Here is a 23,245-nt window from a genome sequence, read left to right as displayed (position 1 = left end):
TTTGAAAAGACCCTGATGCTGGGAAAGATTGAAGGCAGAAGGAGAAGGGGACGACAGAGGATGAGACGGTTGGATGGCATCAGCGACTCAATGGCCATGAGTTTGAGCAAACTCTGGGAGAAAGTGTAGGATAGAGGAGCCTGGCATGTTACCATCCATGGGGTCACAAAGAGTCGGACATGACTGAGTGACGGCAATACAACTTCTACTTTAAGACTTGCTTCTCCTGAGTTCAAGGCCCAAAGAACTTTGCTAGACATATTGCTACCTACAGTGATTCAATCTGTGTGCAAATGGCTGATGATGGCACCTTTCACCTAAAAGTCATCTTCACCAAACATCAAAGTCACTTCAGAGTAACAGGGTAGCCAATATCCCATTCCTCCCCATGCAATGCACTGAAAAGAACAACAGTTTCATTGCTGTGACATCCTGCACAAACATAAGGATAAAACCACACACACACACACACACACAAATCAGACAAATCCAGTCTAAGGGATGCTCTATAAAAAGCCAGTCTAAAGGATGCTCTATAAAATGACCATCTCATAATCTTCAAGAATGCCAGTGTCGTGAAATATACAGCCTGGGGAGCAGTTCTAGGTTGCAAGGAGGCTAGAGAGACATGATAACTGAAAATAACACATGATCTGGATCTTCTTGTGCTCCCAAGTACATTTTTGGAACAAATGGTGAAATCTGAATGAGGTCTGTAGATCAGAAAGCAATAGAGTAGCGAGTTCCTATTTTGATCCTGATTTTGATCATTGTTCTTGGTTATATAAGACAGTGTCCTTGTTTTTAAGGAACACATGGGAGTACATGGGAGTAAAGGACATCTTATCTGCAACTTAGGAAAGAATAAGGGGAACCTGATAAAATGGAAACATTCAGGGAATCTGGATGAAGGCTATAAAGGAAGTCTTTGTACTAGTATTACAAATTTTCTGTGTCTGGAAAAATAATAAATACTGAATTAATATATGGTAGATTTAAGAGTGTGCAATGCTTTCCAGCAAGTCTCAACAGTGACTGAAGGGCAGAACCACCTCGGGAGATTTAAAAATATCAATGCCCAGGTCCCAGCCCAGAAATTCCAATTCAATTAGCCTGGGAAGGAGCTCCAGACATCAGTATATTTGAAAGAACCCCCAAGGTGATTCTAGCGGGAGGCCCAGGGGAATAACAAAGAGCCAGTTCAGCCCATGGTACTGTCAGACGAGGGGAGAGCTCTGAGCTGGGGTCTTTCTGAACCCTTCACCTATGCTCCTTTTGAGAGCTGATCCTGAGATCCAGCACGGTGACCCCAAACAGGAGCAGAGTCCTCCTGGGTCCAGGCTTGGTCCTGCATCTAATAAGCTGGGAGACCTCCTGGCGAATTCCAGCCTGGGTTCTCGGTTCTCTCTGCTGTGGGCTGAGGTTAACGGAGAGCAGCTTCCAGGAGAAATGAGGTTCCAGGAGGAGGATACATCCCTGAACTCTGATGCCCCGAAGCAGTGGGTGTGCAGAGGACAGCCTGACATCCTCGTGGCAGAAAGAGATGAAGGTGATTAGGGCTGATCAACTTCTGGTACTGCTGGGAGGTTCTGCCAGGGACTCCCGGCAGCCCTCTCCCTTCCCAAGGACCGAAGTCTAGGATGGTTCTCAGGGAAAGGGGTTGGAGGAAGCAGGAGGACACCTATTATCCCTCACGGGGAAAGCGGGCCAGCTGGGGAGGCCAAGTTCCCACAGGGGACTGGGTGGCCGCCACTGGCCCCTTTGAGACGCAGCCTGACGGGGCTCCGTAAGAGGAAGGTGTTCTCACAGAGAACTACGGTGGTGTGCTGATCCCGGACCTCAAAGCTGCCCCGCGCTGGACTTCTAAAACTTCCATGCCCTGCTCAACCTTCTAATGCTGCGCTGCTCGGAATGGTGGCCCCAGGTCACACGTGGCTACTGAGCCCTTGAGATGAGGCCAGTCAGAGTTGAGATGAGCTCTAAGTGTAAAATACACCCCAGGTTGTCAAGTCCTCATAAGCAAAAGAGAACAAACTATCTCATTAATAATTAATTTTTAAAAGCTTAAAATAAAAACATTAGCTTTGAAGTCTCATAAAAATATTTTTTAATTAAAAAAAAACAATAAAAACTACTGATTAAGGTGGAAAGGATCATACTTTGGGAACACTGGGTTAAATAAAATTTCCTATGAAAAGTCATCTCACCTCTTTTACTTTTTCTAGTGTGGCTACCTGAATATTCGCTGAAAGGACTGATGATGAAGCTGAAACTCCAATACTTTGGCCACGATGCAAGGAGTCAGCTCATTGGAAAAGACTGATGTTGGGGAAAGATTGAAGGCAGGAGGAGAAGGGGATGACAGATGATGAGATGGTTGGATGGCATCACCGACTCGATGGACATGAGTTTGAGCGAACTCCGGGAGATAGTAAAGGACAGGGAAGCCTGGCATGCTGCAGTCCATGGGGTCGCAAACAGTCGGACACGATTTACCACCTGAACAACAACAACACCAACAAAAGAATATTAATCCATGGATTACATCATATTTCTATTGGATAGCTCTGTTTCTAAGGTCTGCACATTGTCCTTTCATAATTTCAATTCCCTGGTGATAATTAAATTAAAATCCAATCAAGAAAGAGTTTTAAATTAAAATCCAAAGGAGGAAGGAAGGAAGGCCCAGTGGAGTCGGCCCTGGGCCCCAAATGCCCTGCAGTGAGAAAAGCTTAGCTGTTTCCCCTGGTTCTCAGGCTCCAGTGATTCCAGCAAATTCACTCTTCACCACAGCCCAAGAAAATGCAAATATGGACAGGCAACCTGTATGTCCAGCATACCTCACAGTGTGCTGGAATAATAATGATAATGATGTAAATTTACAACCAAGTACTTAGGCCTGCAATTTTAACCCAATTTGTGAGGCTGAATCACAAACATCTGCTCTTCTTAAGACTCTCAGTATATCAGACTGCTTATATGCCGCCTAATAATTTACCTGTGCCACAGAAAGAAAATACGTAAGTCGGTAATGAAGATGAATGGTGCAAAGTTTCAAGAAAGACACTAAAGTGAGTAGCAAGTCACATTCCAGAAGGTTCCATGGAAGACTGTAGCTTGAGTTTAGTTCACAGGTCACTGTCTGACTGCATTCTGAGGATGAAAGGCCCCTCACTTGTGTGAGTGTGTGTTTGTAAGTGTGTATGCATGTGCGTTCAGTTACACACAGGAGCAAATAACTAAGACACTCCCTTTGGCCAAACTTCCTTGCAGTAACAACCCGGGGCCATGGAGAATCATTGTAGGTTTATCTTTGTTTGGTTCCCAAAGCTCTTCCAGGAACCAGTCTTCTCTGGTCTGACTCTCATCTTGGACCACATACGCAACACGGATGGTGCAAACCGTCTTGTGTATGAGGTCTACACGTAAATTCCCCATTACGGAAAAAATACAAACTTTGAATTCAGTGACTGTCCAGGTGTTTAAGGGAGCTTTCCAGAAACCAGGAAGAAGGAAATAGAGGCTGTTTTGCCAAGGACCAGCGGTGCTGTGTGCAGAGCCCAAAAGACTGGTTTGGGTGAAAAGTCACTCCCATAAGGTGGACTGGTGTTTGCAACATCATAAAAAGTTTCCCCAGCCCAGAAGCTTACAATGTACTCACAGTTCAGCTGAATCCAAGGGTTAAATACCATGCTTTGGTTCTTTTTTCAAAAAGCACAGTATATAATGGTTATTAATATTAACACAGAGAGATAGAGGATAAATGTGTACTCTATATTAAAATGTCAATGGAGTGAGAAAAATCACTGTCCAATGTTTAATATCCTGGGAAAGAAACAACTAGGAAAGCACATCATTGCAAAAAAATCTTTTTTCTACTTATTTTTAAAATAATTTTATTCATTTATTTATCTTTGGCTGTGCTGGGTCTCCACTGCTGTTGTGGTGGCTGGGCTTCTTATGTCAGTGGCTTCTCTGGTTGCAGAACACAGTCTCCAGGGTGCTTGGGCTTCAGTAGCTTGGCTCCCAGGCTCTAGAGCACAGGCTCAACAGCCATGGCACACAGGCCCAAGTTGCTTTGCGGCACGTGGGATTGTCCAAGACCAGGCATCGAAACCCTGTCACCTGCACTGGCAAGCAGATTCTCCACCACTAGCTCACCAGGGAAGCCCCTTTTCTGCTTATTTTTACAGCATATAACCACAACTGATGATGAGCATGGTGCCCAGAAGTACATACCAAGTGCGAGGAGCATTTGGGAAAATCACTAATGTCTCTATGTCTACATTTTCAAAAGTATACTGATAAAACAGGGACTCAACAGACATACACAACAAACCTGTGGTCACCACAGGGGGAAGGGGAAGAGAGGGGTAAACTAGGAGTCTGGGTTAACAGGTACACACTACTACCTATAAAAGAGATAAACAGCAAGGACCTACTACAGGGAACTATGCTCAGGTAGATATACTAAATTATTTGTTCTAGTTCTGTGAAAAATACCGTTGGTAGCTTAACAGGGATTGCATTGAATCTATAGATTGCTTTGGGTAGAATAGCCATTTTGACAACATTGATTCTTCCAATCCATGAACACGGTATGTTTCTCCATCTGTTTGTGTCCTCTTTGATTTCTTTCATCAGTGTTTTATAGTTTTCTATGTATAGGTCTTTTGTTTCTTTAGGTAGATATACTAAATTATTTGTTTTAGAGGAACTATACTCAGGATCTTGTAAGAACCTATAATGATCTGAAAAAGAACATATATATATATATATATATATATATATATATATAACCTGAAATGTTGTAAATCAACTATATTTCAATTAAAAAAGAAAAAATAATAATTTTTAAAAAGTGTATTAAGAAAAAGAGAAGATAATGTAAGAAGATGCTCTGTAAATATGTCTATATATACACACATAGGGCCTCCCTGGTGGCTCAGAGGTAAATAATCCACCTGCCAATGCAGGAGCTGCAGAAGACTCAGGTTCGATCCCTGGATCAAGAAGATTCCCCTGGTGGAGGGCGGGGCAACCCACTCCAATATTTTGCCTGGAGAATCCCATGGTCAGAGGAGCCTGGCGGGCTACAGTCCATGGGATCGCAAAGAGTTGGGCACGACTGAAGCGTGCACACACAGAGAGAAAAATAACAAATACAGTCAAATATATTTTTACTTTTATTCTAAGAAGTCATATGCATTTTAGAGACATACTGTACTTTGCTTTGGAACATGATGCCTTTTCATTAAAATGATGTCAAGGGAAGAGGCTTTGATTTCTTAATATGAATGGACTCAGAGAACTCAAGTTCTCTGACACCAAAATGTGCCGAAATGAGAAAAAGCAGCGAAGCCCTCCTGTTGGACAGCATTCTTACATCACCCACTTTAAAATTAAATCTGAAACAGAGTTCTGACAGGCCTGCTATTTTCCTCAGTGCCAAGAGGCACACAATAGACCTTTTTTTTTGGACAAAGCTCTTAAAATGCTTGGAAATTCAGATGTACTGAGTCACGAAACTGTACAAATACTGCACACCCATTCCTGCCGGTGCCCCTGCCCGCTCTTTTGGAAACAATACTATATTTTCTCTGCGTTTGGCAGAAGGAAAGAAATATTTTAATTAGAGCTGCAACCTGTTTGAAAGAAGGGTGACAGGAATGCAAGCTCTGACGTGGGTAGCTGTCCTCCGGGCCGGTGGCCCCTGGGCAGAGGTGGGTAGTTATCATTTCAGAGGAATCCGCTTGATTCGCCTACCAGTGTGGGCTCGATAAGTCCCACAACCACTGAAACGGCAACTGTGGCCCGATAAGGTGATGACATTCAGCACAGAAGAGTGGACGGGGTTGCACTGAAGCAGCACTAGATGATTCACCCATGCAATTAACACTCTGGGACCCATCTTTGAACGGAAGTCTTTATATAACATGCAGTACAGAGAAGGTGTTCTCACAGCAAGAATACTGGGGTGGTTTGCCATTCCCTCCTCCACCAATTCAATGGACGTGAACGTGGGCAAACTCCAAGAGATGGTGAAGGACAGGCAGGACTGGTGTGCTGCAGTCCATGCAGTCACAAAGAGTTGGACACGACTTGGCGACTGAACAACACATAGAAGAGGACACGCCCTTCCATAGAAATATCAGCGGATCTATGTGCTGTCTGTCTGTGGGTGCAAAGGTTGTGGGGGGTCAGAGAAGGTGCAAGAGGAACAGAGCAGGAAGAGAGAACGAGGAAAGTAGGGGAAGGCAGTGGGAGGAACCAAACCTGCACATGGTTTTCAAGACTTGCTGTCTTCCTTTTAAAAATTCAAATCAAATTGCTCCCCCGCCCACACCGTGCCCACAACTGCCTTGCTGATGTTGTAAAATAACTGAGAAGTGTGTTGCAAAGACATCCTTGCACTGTGAGAGAGCAACTGACTTCCAGTCTCAACACCTCTCCATCTAGAGGGACATTTCAGGTTGACGTTAATGATGGTGAGTATTTGAGCTTGAAATGAGGACAGAAGGGCCAGTTGTCGTTCAGTCACTGAGTCGTGTTCAGCTCTTTGCGATCCCGTGGACTGCAACGCGCCAGGGTTCCCTGGCCTCCAGTCTCCCTGTTTGTTCAAACTCATTTCCATTGAGTGGATGATGCCACCCAACCATCTCATCCTCTGTCGCCCCCTTCTCTTCCTGCCTCCTATCTTTCCCAGCATCAGCGTCTTTTCCGATGAGGTGACTGTTCGTGTCAGGTGGCCAAAGTACTGCCGCTTCAGCATCAGTCCTTCCAGTGAATATTCGGGGTTGATTTCCTTTAGGGTGGACTGGTTTGATCTCCTTGCTGTCCAAGGGACTCTCAGGAGCCTTCTCCAGCACCACAATTTGAAAGCATCAATTTTTCAGCACAGGCAAGTTCTATAAGGAAGGTGAGGGTGGAAGGAACATGAATCTAAGTCCCCTAGGTGAGAGTGTGAGGACACACAGCTGTGCCTGGATTGCCATGTCCTTGGCTTCGAGGAACTGAGAGTTTCGGGTGGTTGTGTAAGGCAAGCTGGCCGTGAGAAGAGCATCCTGGAACTGTCTCTAGGTTTTCCAGACTCAACTTCAGTGTTTAAAAATATGTCACACCTTCTTGAGATTCCAAACATGAAGAAAACAAAACCATGGCATGTCGGCTGGTCTGGCCCAGTATTCCTCAAGCCCAGCGTGAGGACCGAGGACCGGGTCATTGCCTACTGTGGGGGCCGCCCTGTGCACTGTGGGAGGTTCAGCAGCATCCCTGGCTCTACTCACTAGGTACCAGTAGCACCCCTAGTTGTGACAAATCCAATTGCCTCCAGACATTGTCAAATATTCCCCAGGGAAGAAATTTGTTCTGGGTTGAGAATCGTTGGTTTATTTTATTGCTTATTGAAACACAGTTGATGTACAAGGTTGTGTTAGTTTCAGATGTGCAGTACAGTGATTCAGTATTTTGCAGATATAATCCATCACAGGTTATTACAAGATAATGGGTATATTTCCCAGTGAGTGCGTGCATGTGTGCATGTTCAGCTGTGTCTGACTGCTGGTGGTTCCATGGACTGCAGCCCGCCAGGCTCCTCTGTCCATAGGATTTTCCAGGCAAGAATACTGGAGTGGGTTGCGATTTCCTCCTCCAGGGAATCTTCCGAACCTAGGGATCGAAGTTTCATCTTCTGCATTGGCAGGTGGATTCTTTACCACTGAGCCACCTGGGGGAGCCCATGGTTCCCACTATTACAAAGTAAATGCTTGCTGCTTATCTATTTCATATATAGTAGTTTGTATCTGTTAATCCATGTCCCTAGTTTATCCCTCTCACCTCCCCTCTGAACTTTGGTAACCACTAACTTATTTTCTGTGTCTATGAGTCTGTTTCTGTCCTGTATATATATTCAGTTGTATTATTTTTTCAATTTCACATATAAGTAATACATAGCATTTGTCTTTGTCTTCTTTTGTTAAGCATAATATTAAGAATTACTGGTTTAGACTCAATGTTAGAACAAGCAAAATTTGCATTGAGTGAAGATAGTTATCTACTCTAAGGACCACGTGACATCTTTAGTGAAGACTGACAAGCCCTAACAACCTGCCTTGATCATCCAGAGAGAAACACAGAAGCCCAAGACAAAAGCAGGCCTTTTTCCTCAAAGTGCTAGTTTATGGCTTTAGGGACCCATAACACTATTTACACATAACCCTGGGGGAAAAAAATCCTGGGGCCCTTTGCTTTAAAAAAACAAAAAAGAAGTAAATCAGGAGAAAGAGTCCTTCACACTTAAAGTGAGCTTTAAAGAGGTAAAAACACAGAAGACCACAGGCTCTGTTCTGCAGAATTCACAGCCTGCAGGACTGACTGCACACAGCAAGTCCTGCAGCATCAGGGCCTGGGAGACCCTTTTCCATCCTGAGGCTGTGGATTGGACAGCCTCAGAATGTCTTTACATCCAGTCTGACTTATCCACAAAGCATTTGGTATGGTTAGCCTCACAAAACAGAGGAAGGTTTTTAAAAACAACTGTCCCTTATTTTCACCATCATATGAACAAAAAAGGCATGTGAGCCTGAACTTGGGTCAGTGTACATTTTTTTTTAATAGAAAGGAGACTCTAATCTCGTGCACTCCCTTAAGGATATCCCTCAAAAGCTGTACAAACTGGCCTTCTAGATAAGATCCTGCGTTCTCATGCCCACCTGTCCCCCGGTGAGCAAACAGAGACCAGAAAGTGCTCCCTGACCCGGTCCCTCTCGTTCCAGAGTACAGCACCATGATTGATTTATGATTTCTAAGCCTGAGAACTCTGGAAGCCGCCAAACATGAAAAGAGTGAAAAACCTTCTAAGTCAAGAGAAAAAAGGGAAGGTCTTGGTAGCAGAGCCCCTTCTCAGACTCTGAAACACTACTCTGAAAGCTGTCACGAGTATGCATCGCTTGGGCCCTTGCAGACAAAAAGGGTTATTTTATCCAGATTATTCCCCCACATTGCAGGGGGAAAGGGACTCATTTGTAATCATCAAAGGAATGCTGACAGACTTGAAACGGGATTATGTTCTATTATCCTCATCCGAATTAAAGATTTGTTTTGGAGATCTTTCTTAGGTTTCTTCCTCCATGCTCTTCCAACTCCAAACGAGGTGATTTGTATTCGTGGAACATCGGAGGCAGACATGAAATCAGACGGTTTGCAAACATACATTTCAGATTCAGTGGCCTGAGTTTTGAATTTTAATGTTGCTTGGTTCTCTGTGTGTGTGGAAGACTAGGCCCTCAGGTTAAGAGTAACCCCAAGTATCACTTCACTTCATTCCTTAACTAGTTAATGCAGGAGACATCCAACATCAGGAGCCTGAGGGAACAAGCGATACAGATGTCCAGAAATGCACGTGTGGCAGTGGAAAATCAAGCCTTGGGCAGTGTTGTCTGGTAGGTCTACGGATACGCTTGTTGTTGTTATTCAGTTGCTAAGTCATGTCCAACTCTGTGACCCCATAGGATGGATACATTACTAATCCCTCAATTCCAAGCTCTGTGGTTTGGGTACCATTTGAAGAATGTAACTTGCCAAATCTATTTTTCATCCCTCAAACTGCTTTGTGATGAGTGCCCATGAAACCACTGAGAAGGGAGCCTCCCCAGGACAGACTGACTCTTTAGAGCAGGCCTATATGATATCATAGCATCTGAGACCCAAAAGACTTGAGAATATTTTCTGTTCTTTCAGACAGAACTTCCACTATATAATCACAATGGAACTGACGCCCACCAGGAAAAAGTCTTGGGTAACTCAGGTTGAAAGCCATAAGTCAGTGGAAGAGTTCAACCAGGTCAAAAAGTTCAAGGAGACAAAAAGCTATGTCTTGATCTTAGCTGATGAAAGAACAAGACATCTTAGAGAAAATCTCAAGGCAAGGAGATGACACTCTCTAAGCAGGAAAGAGCAAAGAATATAGGTAAAGTGCATTAGAAGCTGTATCATTTTTTGCTCAACATGTCTTTATATCACAAGCCTTCTTTCTAGAGTTACTGTTCTTCATCAGGAAGTATATCCTCTTTCAGTAAGAATTTATCAGTGGCAAGCATGCCCTTATTTCACACTCACCCTTGCAGATAGTTTAGCTGGTTATCTAGCTCTGCACTGACAGTTTTTTCCCCAGAACCTGGAAAATATTTCACTGGTTTCTGACTCTCACTGTCATGGCAAAGCCATTCCAAATGAAAAACTTTCCCTCTGACTGTTTTAAGACCATCACTTTGTTTTAGCATTTTATAGTTTTAGTATGATAGACATAAATTTATTTTGCTTGGGATGCCTGAATCTGAATCATCCATCAACTCTTCAAAATTGACTCTAAGATATTATCACTTTGAATGTTGTCTCTCCCTCATTTTTCCTATTCTCTCTTTTTAGAATACTGATCACCTGTGTGTTGAATCTTCATTCCATTTTCTATGTCTTATAAGGGTTTTTTTCATGTCTTTATCTCTTTCACCGCATTCTGGATAATTTTCCAGCTCACTATTTCTCTCTTCAGCTACATTTAATCTATCCATCAAGCCTTGAACCTCAGTGAATATATTTTTCATGTTCATTGATATATTTGATTCTATAAAAAAAATAGGCCTGCTCTTTCTTGATAGTGTTTCTTTCCTTCTTCTTCTGGATTTTTTCTTTTATTTCTTTTTGTGTTCTATATTCCCCCTTATTTATTAAACACTCTGTGGTTTTGCTGCTGACTGTTATTCATACAGTGTATTTTGGATTGTGTGTTCACAATCAGCAGAGTTTAATCTACCAGAATCTTGTGGGGCCTGTGTTGATGTTGCTATACGGGGAATATTTGTTGGGTTTTTCACAGGTGCCTTGGGGCAACTTTTTTAGTTTCTTAGCTCGGGTTTCCTGGTAAAGGCAATGTGAATTCAAATCCCAGATTCTTTGAAAGGTAAGTGTGTGGTTACATAGTTTCAACAAAGGTTATTTTTTCCTCTAATCCTGAGCCCAAGCTGAGATGTTCCCTAGTCATCTTTCTTTGCAAGAATGCTGATTTGTTTCTCATGCATCTTTTTATGAGTGTTTAGCCCTTCCAGTCCCCAGCCTTATAAGGAGATCTTTATTCCAGTTCCTCACTTGACATTGGTCTAATGCCTTGTCTCTTGCCCTCATGTACCTAGTAAATTCTGGTTACAAAATGCATCAAAGGCCCCATTGCAGCCATAGGGTCAGTGCCAGCTACTTCTCTGGCACCTCTGGTCTCTCTTCATTTTTGTTTCCTGGCTACTCCTTGCATTTACTCACTCACACAAGCATTTAAAGGATGTTTGCTATATTTTATTCAGCAGTTTTAGATGTTTTGGTGGGGAAATACTTCCAGAACACTAGTTCCACCATATTTCCAAGAAATGAATTATAGACCCTATTTTGTAACCAGTTATTTGGGGTTGGATGGTGCTATCTCTAGATGCAACATGGAATGGACAATACCTGTAAGTCCTGGGAAAGACTTGGATCTGATATATTAAGAGATAAACATTAAGAAGTGACATTGTTTTAAACAACTTATAATTGATTTGCTTTAGTATTAGAGAAGCTGCCTGCATTCAAATCTCCAAAAGTTATTTAAGCTCTCTGGCTACTATTTCTTCAACTTATAGAGAAATTTCCTTCATAACGTTGTGAGGATTAAACGAGTTAATAAACATGAAGTTTTTTAAAACAGTGCGTGGCATAAAGCGCTTTATGTATTTGACACACTATAATATTTTTAGCTAACTTCTCTTACTTGTGCTAAGAAAACCAAGTAAAGAATTTACCCCTTATGTTGGGTCAGAGTTTAACCTGAGTTGGTGCACACACAGGGACCAGTGAAGGAATAGCAGAATTAGAGGCCTCAAGGGGCAAGAAGGGCTTCCTGGGTGGCTCAGTGATAAAGAATCCGGCTGCCAATGCAGGAGACACAGGTTCAATCCCTGAGTCGGGAAGATCCCCTGGAAGAGGAAATGGCAACCCACTCCAGTATTCTTGCCTGGAAAATTCCATGGACAGAGGAGCGTGGCAGGTTACAGTCCATGGGGTCACAAAAAGTCGGACACAACTGAGCATGCACCCAAAGGGAAAGAAAGAAGCTCAAAGGAAACAGTTTAGAATCACCTGGTCAGCCACCTTCCCGTCTGAGAGTCTCCTTCCAGTGCTAAAATCTAGGTGACTCTAGGACGGATGTTATTCAGGGAAGCTATTGCATTTTAGAAATATACAAACATATCAGCCTCATTAAAGTATCATAAAAGTTCAGAATGCCTCACGCTATGCATCCACATTCATTGCTTAGCTTGAACGACAAGAGTGTGGATTTTTGAAACGAGATAGTTACTGGCTTCACATTCTTCCTCTGGATTTTAATGGCAGTTGTGGGAACTCGCGCAGTGGGCAAGGAGGCGATGGGCCACAGGGGAGCAGTTGCTGTTTCAGTGTATATTACCCCAAAGTGGTGCCTTTTCAAGAATTTTCCAAGTGCCGACAGGATGGCTAAGAATATAAGTGGTCTCAAAAAATTTTTAAATCACGAACCCGAACAGCAAAAACATTTTGAGAACACATCTCCAATATACTGCATTTAGAAATTGTGTAATGAATCAACTATATTTCAATAAAATAAATGTTTAAAAAAGCAATGATAAACTGTTGTACTGTCAGGTTGTATGTTTCTTGTCTGTTTTGTTAGCCATGCTGCGTAGCTTACAGGATCTTATTTCCCTGACCGGGGATAAAACCCAGGCCCCGGGAGCCAAAGTGCCAAATCCTAACCACTGGACTTCCAGGGAACTCCCTCAACTTGTATGTTAATCAGAAACAAGACATAGCTTCTTTTTTTCAAGGAAGAAATGAACAGAAGAGAAGCTCTAACATCTTTCTACTATACCCACTGATCGCCTCGTGCCTGCACCAACTGTGGATCAACAGTGTTGAGAAGATGTTGAAGGAAGAAATGAGAACAGGTCAGTCTACTCAGAGGACAACTGAAATTGCTACGATGAGTCCAGTTCAGTTCAGTTCAGTCGCTCAGTTGTGTCTGACTCTTTGCGACCCCACGGACTGCAGCTCGCCAGGCCTCCCTGTCCATCACCAATTCCCAGAGTTTACCCAAACGGAGAACTATCTAAAAAGGTCAGGCAAACTGTGGCATTTTTTTTTCTGACTTTGCCCCCCACTCAGCACCCACGTGGGCCAAGTGCTCCAGCCTGGTCCCACCCCTGGTCTCCTGTTAGGGTCTGCCTCTGCTTCCGAGCTGGGGGTCTCCGGCAAGTTAAGTAAGCTCTCTGAGGTTGGGTAAAGTGAGACTTCTACTTAACTCACAGGGTTGCTATGAGGATGAAGTCAGATAACACTATGCTCAACTAATTTTCACTCCCTTCCTTTCTCTTCCTCCCTTGAAACTACTGCTAGGCTGCCTTTTCCAATACAGCGCTTGGGAGACCAAAGCCATCAATTACGGGACCACTCGCCTGCCCAGACTCCTCTTCTCGGCTACAGAAAGAGCCATCAGAACATTTTTGAATGTAGTTATTTTCCATGGAAACAGGCTAGACCTCTGAGATGCTTACTCTCCATTCCTCTTCTTCTATAATGACAGTTGGACAACTCCTTTAGACATCCGCTTTGTTTTCCTTTGGTTACGAGCTGGCTTTTGGCTCCATCAAAGTTTTGAAACAGAAGGCAATCTCGAATTAAAGTATGATGTGACCAATGGATGATAAAAGGCAGAGCTGTGTGTGTGCACATGGGCACATGTGCACGTCTGTGTAAGTCTGTGCACACCTGTGTGCTGGGACACAGCGGCGGACTGAGAGCAGGGAACATCCATCCCGGTCTCCCTGGCAGTCAGCCCTGGGGTGGGGCGAGGGGGAGGTGAGACCCAGTCACACCCGCGCACCCCTGGATGAACTGTGCACGCTTCAGCCCTGCCCTCAGACACGGGCAGCAGTGGTCCTCAGCTCTGGCTGCACTCTAGAATTGCCTGGGGGCTTTGAAAAAGAGACCCAGGCCTGGATCTCCCAGATGAATTTCATCAGGAGCCCTGGGTTGCTGCTAGAGCATCCATATATTTGTTGAGACTCGAGCGATATTAGTGTGTCAACCAGGGTTGAGACTCACTGTTTCTCTAAGCAGGAAAAGAAGGTTCAACCTCTTCCAAATGGACCACTCCACCAAGACAAAGTTCCCAGTCCAGGGATCCCAACCAAGGGAATGACCATTTTTCTGTTTTCTGAAATTCTGTTTTTTTAGGTTTGTTTTTTTTTTTTAATTTGGCTGCACCGGGTCTTTCTTGCTGCTCGTGGGCTTTCTCTAGTTGCAGTGAGCAGGGGTTACTCTCTATTTGCGGAGCCTGGACTTCTCATTGCAGTGAGCAGGGGTTACTCTCTATTTGCGGAGCCTGGACTTCTCATTGCAGTGAGCAGGGGTTACTCTCTATTTGCGGAGCCTGGACTTCTCATTGCAGTGAGCAGGGGTTACTCTATTTGTGGAGCTTGGACTTCTCTTTGCAGTGGCTTCTCTTGTTGCAGAGCACAGGCTCTAAGGGAAGCAGGTTTCAGTACTTGCAGCTGGAGGGTTCTAGAGCACAGGCTGAGTAGTTGGCTGTGCATGAGCTTAGTTACCCCGAGGCATGTGGAATCATCCCAGATCAGGGATCGAACCCGCGTCCCCTGCATTGACAGGCAGACTCCTAACCACTGGACCACCAGGGAAATCCTATATTCTGAAATTCTTGACCAATGAAATAAGGAGTTAGCGTCAGGCTTATTCACTAGGCTGCAAATGATCTGATAACAAGCCCACGTCTTGTCTTGCCCACTTGGGCTACTGATGGAGGCAGGTGGGATAGGACACCAGCCCAGAGACCCCCTTTGATCATGCAGTGCCCTTTCTTTGAGGTCCGAGGACATCTGGGAACAAGGAAGGCCTTAAAAGCAGCCCCACTCCCCTTATTTCTCACTCCATTTTTGTTTCCCACATTTACCACTCTGTGCCTGAGGGTAAAACCAAACGTGTCGACATATGATCACGATTCTTTTTGTCAAAAGTCAGGAGTTTTCTAGGAATCCAAGTGGGAATGTGATGAATTTTCCATCCTTTCCTTCCCTCCCTCATCAGTCCATCAATCACTTTGAACATCTTTGAGAAGAAAGAAAAGAAAAGAAAAAAGAACAGGGAGAAAAGGAAAGAGCAGAGAGAGAAGACTGTGCCTGCTCTCCACAGAGAGGAAAACCATCAAAAATATATAGATAAATAAACAAGATGGGACGTCCCTGATGGTCCAGTGGTTAAGAATCTGCCTTGCAATGCAGGGTTCAATCCCTGGTCAGGGAACTACTGATAGGATCCCACATGTCTCAGAGCAATGAAGTCCATATGCCACAACTTGAGGGTCAACTAAGCCCAAATGCCACAATCGAGAGTCCAAGTGCCATAACGAAGGAGTCCATGTACCAAAACTAAGATCTGATGCAGCCAAATAAACAAATATTATTTTTTAAAAACTGAATAAGACCTGAGGGACACAGCAAACTCAGTTCAGAGACACACTAAAACATCACTCTTGAAAGCCGGACCACGTGTAGAAAGCATCTTTAGGATCTTTTTAATCGTTGGAACCGAAATGACACCGCTCCCTCCCCTCTGCCCTCATCCTACCTTGTTCTCTGGACAAATATGATGCTGACATTGTATTTCTATATATATTAAAAAAAAAAAAAATCAATGATCAGTTCGGACCTCTCAGGCTAAATCCTCAAGTTGGGAATGCAGTCAAAAGAACAGAACGCAATCCCAAAGAGGAAAATGGATGAAAGCCAAGCGCATTTGAGTTTGGGATTAAGGATCAGAGGCACTAATTTTGCATGAACTGTTCTTGCCTTCCTGGGATGTGTTTTTAATGCAGTGATGATAGCCTTCCAGTGGCCGCTGGCAGCATCTCAATGTCTTCAGGGAGGAGAGGGAAGGGGGTGTTTAGGGAGCCTGTTTCCTAGCAGGCTTGGAGGTGATTAGCACAAGTCACGAGCATGAAGGGGGAGGAGAGGAGAAGGCCCTGATGCAGCCTCTGGCTTATTAAGAGTGAGATCTGATGCTGGAATCCCCGGGGCAAAAAAATCAATGACCCAGGAAAACTACACCAGCTGACAGCCTCAGGGGAAAAAAAAAAAAAAGCTCAAGGAAGAGTTGCAGAGAAGAGAAAGGCTTAAGTAACTTTCCAAAATTCTGTGCTGCTAATCTCCCGGGAGGCCCAATACTGTACAGACAAAGGCTAGGACCCCTTTCATTTCAGCATGTTCTTCCACCTGAATTCACCATCCTGCTTCCATCCCCTTCTTCACGAAGGCTGAAAAGGTCCCAAGTTCCCTCCACCCTCCCTCTGTCTGGATTTTTGATGTTTTGTCATTTAGAAAAACAAGCAAGCAAAGACAGCATCAAATGCTGCTCTCCAATGCTCAGCTATTGCTGTCAGGCTCCGAAGGGGAGGGGGGTCCACTGTCTCTTTTCAGGCACTGGTTTCTACACACCCCTCCAAGTTCAGGAACAGAGCCTCTTGTTCCTAGGAGAGCAGGAATCAGGCTTTGAGGCCACAGAGGTGGGAGCTGGGGAAGGGTGTGTGTGTGTGTGTTGGAGTCACATGACCAGGATCCACTGTGTCAACTAAAGCTTTCAACTGAACCCTCAGACTGTCATCTTTGGAGGTTAGGCATTTTCTTGGATGCTGCATGTCACGTGGCTCAGGGGGTCCCTAAAGGTTCATTAAGTGTCAAGTCAAATGAATCAACTTTGGAAGACATTATCCCTGAGCCTTTTCTAATATTTCCCTAAAGCCATACAAGCTAGAATTTAGATCTAAACGTGAGTGTGTCTGTGGTTTCAGACAAGGTTGTTTTTCTTTTCTTTTCCCCAAAAGGCTCCCAGACACTTTCTCCCTGGTCTTCAGATCTCTAAAGAGCAAGGTTGACCAGAGAAATCATGGAGGTTGCCTGTGGGTGGACCTGGCAACATCACCATCGACCGAATATTGGTTGAGGGAGTCTCAGACCCTGGAATCTAGGTGCCCACTAAAAGCACAAGAAAATTCCTTTTATCATTTAATCATTTAGAGAAATACATGAAAACACCCATTTCCAAGTTTAGAGCACCCCTGCTTGACATCTCAAGTTCACCCTCTGAAACAGCTGTTACCTTCAGACAGTTCCAAACTTGGGTGGTAACCTATAGACTGCTTCAAGGATTGCAACCGCTTCACTAAAGAAACAGCTCTAAGTGCCTATAACCTGTGAGAACAATCTAATGGTTACACCGCAACAGCACCTAAAGCAACATTTGCTCAGTTACAATGATGTCACAAAAGAAAGGCTCCTTGGCTTTCTGTTCTTTCTTTAACAATACTCACAGCCTGCCGGTGGCTGAATTCAGACTACTTTCCATAGCTTCAATCAGCAAAGACAGAACTTTTCTAGCAGCCAAGAAAGTTCTATTACCAAAAAAAAAAGTCAATAGCAATTGAAATTCAGCATTTTTCCCAGCACATTTACCACAGTGCTCTGACCCTCAGTCTTAAGGACCTCACTTTCCTTGCCAAATAGGCACGTCTTGGCTTCCTTTGCGAGGTAGAAACACTGCCTTGATATTAAATATTCAAAGCAAAGAACCTCTGACCCGAGGGCTCTGAGCTAACAATGACATTCTCTGTAAGTAAACCAGAAACCCAGCTCAGCTTCGGGTTTGCCAGTGTCCCTCGCCATGAACTAGTGTACTGCACAAACAGGGGCTGAGGAAGGAGGCTTGCTGACTGTGATTATGCCGCAAAAGACCTTCAAGCAGAGATGCAGGAAGCCCGGGCTTGACAGGAGATGCTGGAGAAGGCAAAGAATGGGACTCAGAGCTGCTCCCTGGGCTGAGCAGGGGCGAGGAAAGGGTGAAAGGCCTCCAACCTCGCCAGACGGAGACCCAGGTCTGATTCACCTTTGCAGGGACGTCTAGTTACTCTCAGCAACGGGAAAGGTAATTTAAGAAGGCGGTCCCTCTAGCCCCCATCAATTCAGAAACCTCTCTCCCTTTGTGGCGCCACACCTACAACCCCAGAACGATCTGAGACCGGATGTGGGAGCCTTGGTCTCAGTCTCCCCCAAAGAAAAGCCTCATCGGTTACTGGGAAGGGAAATCGTTATTCTTTTCTTTTTTAAGGTGATGGGGGCTGGAAAGGACCAACTCTGGTGCCTTTTGGCGCTAAAGTCTTACCCCTGAGTCTCCTCTCTCTGTTCTGCAAGCTTCTATTCATCTCTCATTGCATCTCCACCGGACCTTCCACCACCCCACCCCCGGGTTTCCCTCAGGTCTGTTGGCAGAGACTTCAGGCCAAATGTCTCCTGGACAGGTCTCCTTACGTGGGCACCCGCGAGGTCGGCTGGGGCACACCCAAACTGCGCGTAAAGCAAACCAAGTACCACGTAGACCACAACACGTGTACCAACAGCGCTGAGCTCGGCGCACAGGACTCAGCGTAAGGTGCTTGTACGCATCCTTCCGAGTCTGGTCCCCGACCCTGGGAAACTGACGAAGTCAATTCATCGGGAGACAAACTCCAAACACTCTACCCACCCTTCCTATTTGGGGGACTCCTCTTGCCCGGCATCCCACATGCAGCTACTTATATGCGAAGAGTTCGCATCAGGCAAGAAAACGGGCTCCTGGCTCGCCCTAACTTTCTAACAACCCGGCCTTGCCCCCTCGGGCGCCGGCCCCCAACCGAGGGCTCACCTTAGCGCCCCGTGGCGCTGGGGGGCGCTCAGCGAGGGAGGTGACTTCTTACCGGAGAAGTCGGTGAGCGCCGAGATCTCTCTGGAGCAGACCAGGACGGTGCAGCAGAAGAGACGTAGGAGCTGCCCGGGAGGCTCCACCTGCCTGCGGAGGCCGGGATGCTGCGCGGGTTGCGCGGCGGAGGGTGGGCGCGCGTGGCCGGGCAGCAGCATGATGTGCCGCGCGACAGAGCGCGGGCTCGGGCCCGGGGCGCACGGGGGATCGCCGGGCGGAGGGCGGCGTCACATGGCAGGACGAGTCGGTAGCCGACGTCTCCGCGGCCCCCTGCCACCTCCCGGCCCAGGCTGCCAGCGCCTCCTCCCCACCGCGGGCGAGCACCGGCTCCCCAGCGAAGAGGAGGGGGCGGAGACCTGGGGCGGGGCGAGGAGCCCCGGGAAGGATCCGCGTAGTTTCCCCGAGAGGAAATCTCCGCTGCGGGCCGCGCGGGAGGAAACGAGGGCGGGAGGCGAAGGGAAAGTGTAGCCCCTCTGCGCCCCCGAGGCTGCCGGAGGCCGGGGCCCTGGCGCGCTGCCCGCCGCGGAGGGCGCCCCCAACAGCGCGCGACTGGAGCGCCCTGCACACCCCGGGTCCCAGCCCCTCCGAGATGGCCCGCAACCCCTGCCAGGCCCGCGCTGGCCCCGTGCCAGCCTCGCCCTGGCCGCCGGAGGAGCGCCCGTGACGCACTTTGGAGCCAGCGCCGCGCGCTGAGCCCGGGAGCCCCGGGGCGGGGCCGAGGCCGGGGTGGTGGGAAGGTGGGGTCCGGGATGTGAGGGACCGCAGCACTGACGTCTTTGGCGACCGGCCGCGCTCCACGTGCAGAATCACCGAGCACGCAGTTATCCCCATTTCACAGGAGAGGAGACTGAGACCCCGGAGCCCTGGCGATCGCCAAAGCGGACGCAGCCCTGACGGGAACCACCGCGGGGCGAAGGGGGAGCGGAAAGGGGAGGCGTTGTGCCCCGAACGGGTCACAGGGTCCAGAACAGGTTTCTTTCAGCTGCCCACTTTTCCTGTGGGTGCTGGGTGTCGGCCGCGCTCAGGATCTGACGCTGGGCCGGCCCAGCCCGCGGCCGAACGCTAATAAACGGGCTTTGTTTTAAAATGGGGCCACAGCATCTTTCTGAACCTCTCGATGACGCGCGGGGTAACCTACGTTTGGACGCCCAGCCAGTGGGCGAGCAGTGGATTTTCTCACCGCCCGGACTCGGGGGGCATCGAGGACAAGGGCACCGGGGCTCTGTGGATGCGCGCCGGGTGCCGAACCTGGGGTCCACCGACCCAAAGCCCGCGGACTGCGCGGGGCATCCGGGCCGGCGGGGAGGGAGGCGGGCCGCGCGGGAGCGCGCTCGGCACAGAGTGTTCCCGAACACCGCGGGAGCGCCTGCCAAGTTCGCCGCGGGCCTGACGCGGAAACGTAGATAATGAGGCCCAAGGGCGGGCCCAGGCGCCCTGCGGGCCCCCAGGCTCCGAAATGCCCGAGGAGGGGAGACGCGCCGTACCTCGTGCCGGGGAGGCCTGGAGAGGGAACCCCGAGCGACCCGCTGGCCTACCTGCGGGAACCTCTTAGAGGTGGGCCGCAAGGACCCCGGGGCTGGATGTCATCGTGTCCCACTCTGTGCTCGGGAAGGGAAAATTCCAGCCATTTCCTCTTCTGTCTGGAGGGGGTGCGGGGGCGGGGAAGTGCGGCAGATGTAACCGTCAAATGTGTTAGTGGGACCCAGTCAGCCAGGCACCAGGATTTTTAAAACCTACGTGAAAACGTTCAGCCTTCTCAATAACCCTTGAACCTCAGTATTCTTGCGCGCTTTCAAGGTTGGGGAAACTGATGCGGGGCGGCTGGGGGGGCGGGGGGAGATGGGATGGGTAAGGATGCCTAGCACTTAGCAGCCATTCAGTAAGTGACCTTTGCTCAAACCTCAGTTTCCTCCATGTACATTGCATTCCATTGATCCATCAAGTTTGGATAGGAGTTAGGTACCTATGTGGGCTAGATCCTCTGCTAGGAGCTGAATATCTGGCCCAGGAAGGGAACCTTGCTCTTTCAGGGCCGGGGGCTCCCACCGCTGTCCTGCAAGGATGCCAGTGTGGGTACTGCCTCTAACGGGGACAGCATCCCCAGGCTTCCTTATCTGTAAAGGCGGCAGGCCTACTGTGAAGATTTAAGGGGTTGATGCAGGTGAGGAGAATAGGAACTGGGCCTGGAAGGAGTAAGCGCTCAATCAACATTAGTCATTGCACAGTGAGGAAGAGGCTTCCCTGGTGGCTCGGTGATAAAGAACCCACCTGTCAATGCACCAGGCTCGGGTTGGATTCCTGGGTTGGGACGATCCCCTGGAGTAGGAAATGACAACCCACTCCAGTATTCTTGCCTGGGAAATCCCATGGACAGAGGAGCCTAGCAGGCAACAGTCCACGGGGTCGCACACAATTAGCAACTAAACAACAACCAACGGGCGAGGAAGACAGACTTTGAACTGGTGATGCCAAATGAACATGGAAGGACCGCAGGAGCAAGACAGAGGGAGGGTGGGAGGAAGGGAGTGAGGAAGGCAGGTGTTAGCAACCTTTTTAATACTGAGCCTCCAGGGGAGCCCTTTTTAAGATTACATGGGAAGAGTTGGTCAAGCAAAAGCTAGGTATTTGGGGAGGATGAACATCTAGGAGTGTTCTTAGGAGAACGCCAAGTCTCAGGTGGTGCAGTGGTAAGGAATCTACCTTTTAATGTAGGCGATGCAAGAGATGCAGGTTTGATCCCTGGGTTGGGAAGATCCTCTGGAATAGGAAATGGCAAACCACTCCAGTATTCTTGCCTGAGAAATTCCATGGACAGAGGAGCCTGGCTGGGGTTGCAGTCCATGGGGTTGCAAAGAGTCAGACACGACTGAGCACACACACATGCGCCCATGCACACACAACATCTTAGGAAAATGAATGAGCACATGTGAAATCCAAATGGAACACAGCTCCACAGAGAGGCTTGGAGGGAATGGAACAGAGAGAAAAGGGTAGGGTGAGGTGATGTGGAGAGGTCAGCCGCCGGAGCTCAGGGACCAGAGACCCTGCTGAGCGTGGCCATCTTTGTCCTAAGCGTTGTGAGCATTTCCATGTTAAGCTAGCAAACTGCTGTAAGCAGATGAGTGACACAATCAAGTATGTGTTGGTAAAAGATGACTCTGCTGCGTGCAGCTGGACTGGAGTGGTCAACAATGGGCCCAGGGGTGATAATACACCCAAAAGAATCAAATCCAAGAGAGATTTGTGCATCTGTGTTCATGGCAGCTTTATTCACAGTAGCCAAATGTAGAGCAACCTAGGTGTCCATGGATGGATGAATGGATGAGCCAAGTGTGGAATATTACCCAGTCATAAAAAGGAATGAACTTCTGATACATGCTACAGCATGGAAACAGCTTAAAAAGCATGCTAGGTGAAATAAGAAGTGGTAAGCATTGCATAAATACCACTGACATGATATCCATAGCAGACCAAGTTATAGAGGCAGAGAGGTTACTGAGAGGTGGGGTAAAGGAGAACAGAAAATTATCTCTTAATGGATATGGGGCTTCTGTTTGGGGCAATGAAAAAGTTCTGGAAATAGATGGTGATGATGGGTATATAACACTCTGGATGTAATTAATGTCACTGAATTGTACACTTAAAGTGGCAGTTCTTATGCTGTGTAGTTACCATAACCTCAAAAAGACAAATAATGTAGCATGCCAAAGCCCACTGAACCGTCAATGGGTAAGTTGTGTGGTATGTGGATTATATCTCCATAAAGCTTTTTTCTTTTTTGGCCATGCTGCAAGGCATGTGGGATCTCAATTCACAGGGATCAAACCCAAGCCCCCTACAGTGGAGGCAGAGAGACTTAACTGCTGGGGTCCTAAGGAATTCCCCATAAAGCTGCTTGTTCATTTAAAATCTTTTTATTTAAAGTTTTTATTGACGTGTGGTTGATTTACAATGTTGTGTTCATTACTGCTGAACAATGAAGTGATTCTTGCTTGCCAAGTTGCTTCAGTCGTGTCTGACTCTGCAACCCTATGAACTGTAACCCAACAGTCTCCTCCATCTGTGGAATTCTCCAGGCAGCAATACTAGAGTGGGTTACCATGGCCTCCTCCAGGGGATCTTCTCAACCCAGGGATCCAAACCAAGTCTTTTAGGTCTTCTGTGCTGGCATATCTGCATAGGCTGCCTGGTGACTCAGTGGTAAAGAACCCACCTGACAACGCAGGAGATATGTGTTTGATCCCTGGGTCGGGAAGATCCCCTGGAGAAGGAGATGGCAACCCACTCCCGTATTCTTGCCTGGGGAATCGCATGGACAGAGCAGCCTGGTGGGCTCTACTCCATGAGGTCACAAAAGCAACTTAACAACTGAACAACAGCATAT

The 23,245-nt window shown here is 47.1% G+C and overlaps 1 protein-coding gene across 4 annotated transcripts in view; it reads right to left on the bottom strand.

Moving 5' to 3' along the window:
• The window catches only part of EVA1C (eva-1 homolog C), a 95,147-nt gene extending 75,991 nt beyond the window's left edge, over nucleotides 1-19,156 (bottom strand). For all 4 annotated transcript variants that reach the window (XM_065913728.1, XM_065913730.1, XM_065913727.1 and 1 more), the window contains exon 1: nucleotides 18,860-19,156. In XM_065913728.1, the coding sequence (XP_065769800.1) occupies nucleotides 18,860-19,019 (160 nt within the window). In that variant the 5' untranslated portion in view covers nucleotides 19,020-19,156. The remainder of the gene's footprint in view (nucleotides 1-18,859) is intronic.
• Nucleotides 19,157-23,245: the final 4,089 nt, after the last annotated feature.

The sequence above is a fragment of the Muntiacus reevesi genome, chromosome 21 (genome assembly GCF_963930625.1).
Source record: "Muntiacus reevesi chromosome 21, mMunRee1.1, whole genome shotgun sequence".
NCBI lineage: Eukaryota > Metazoa > Chordata > Mammalia > Artiodactyla > Cervidae > Muntiacus > Muntiacus reevesi.
This window is presented reverse-complemented; position numbering and strand designations above follow the sequence as displayed.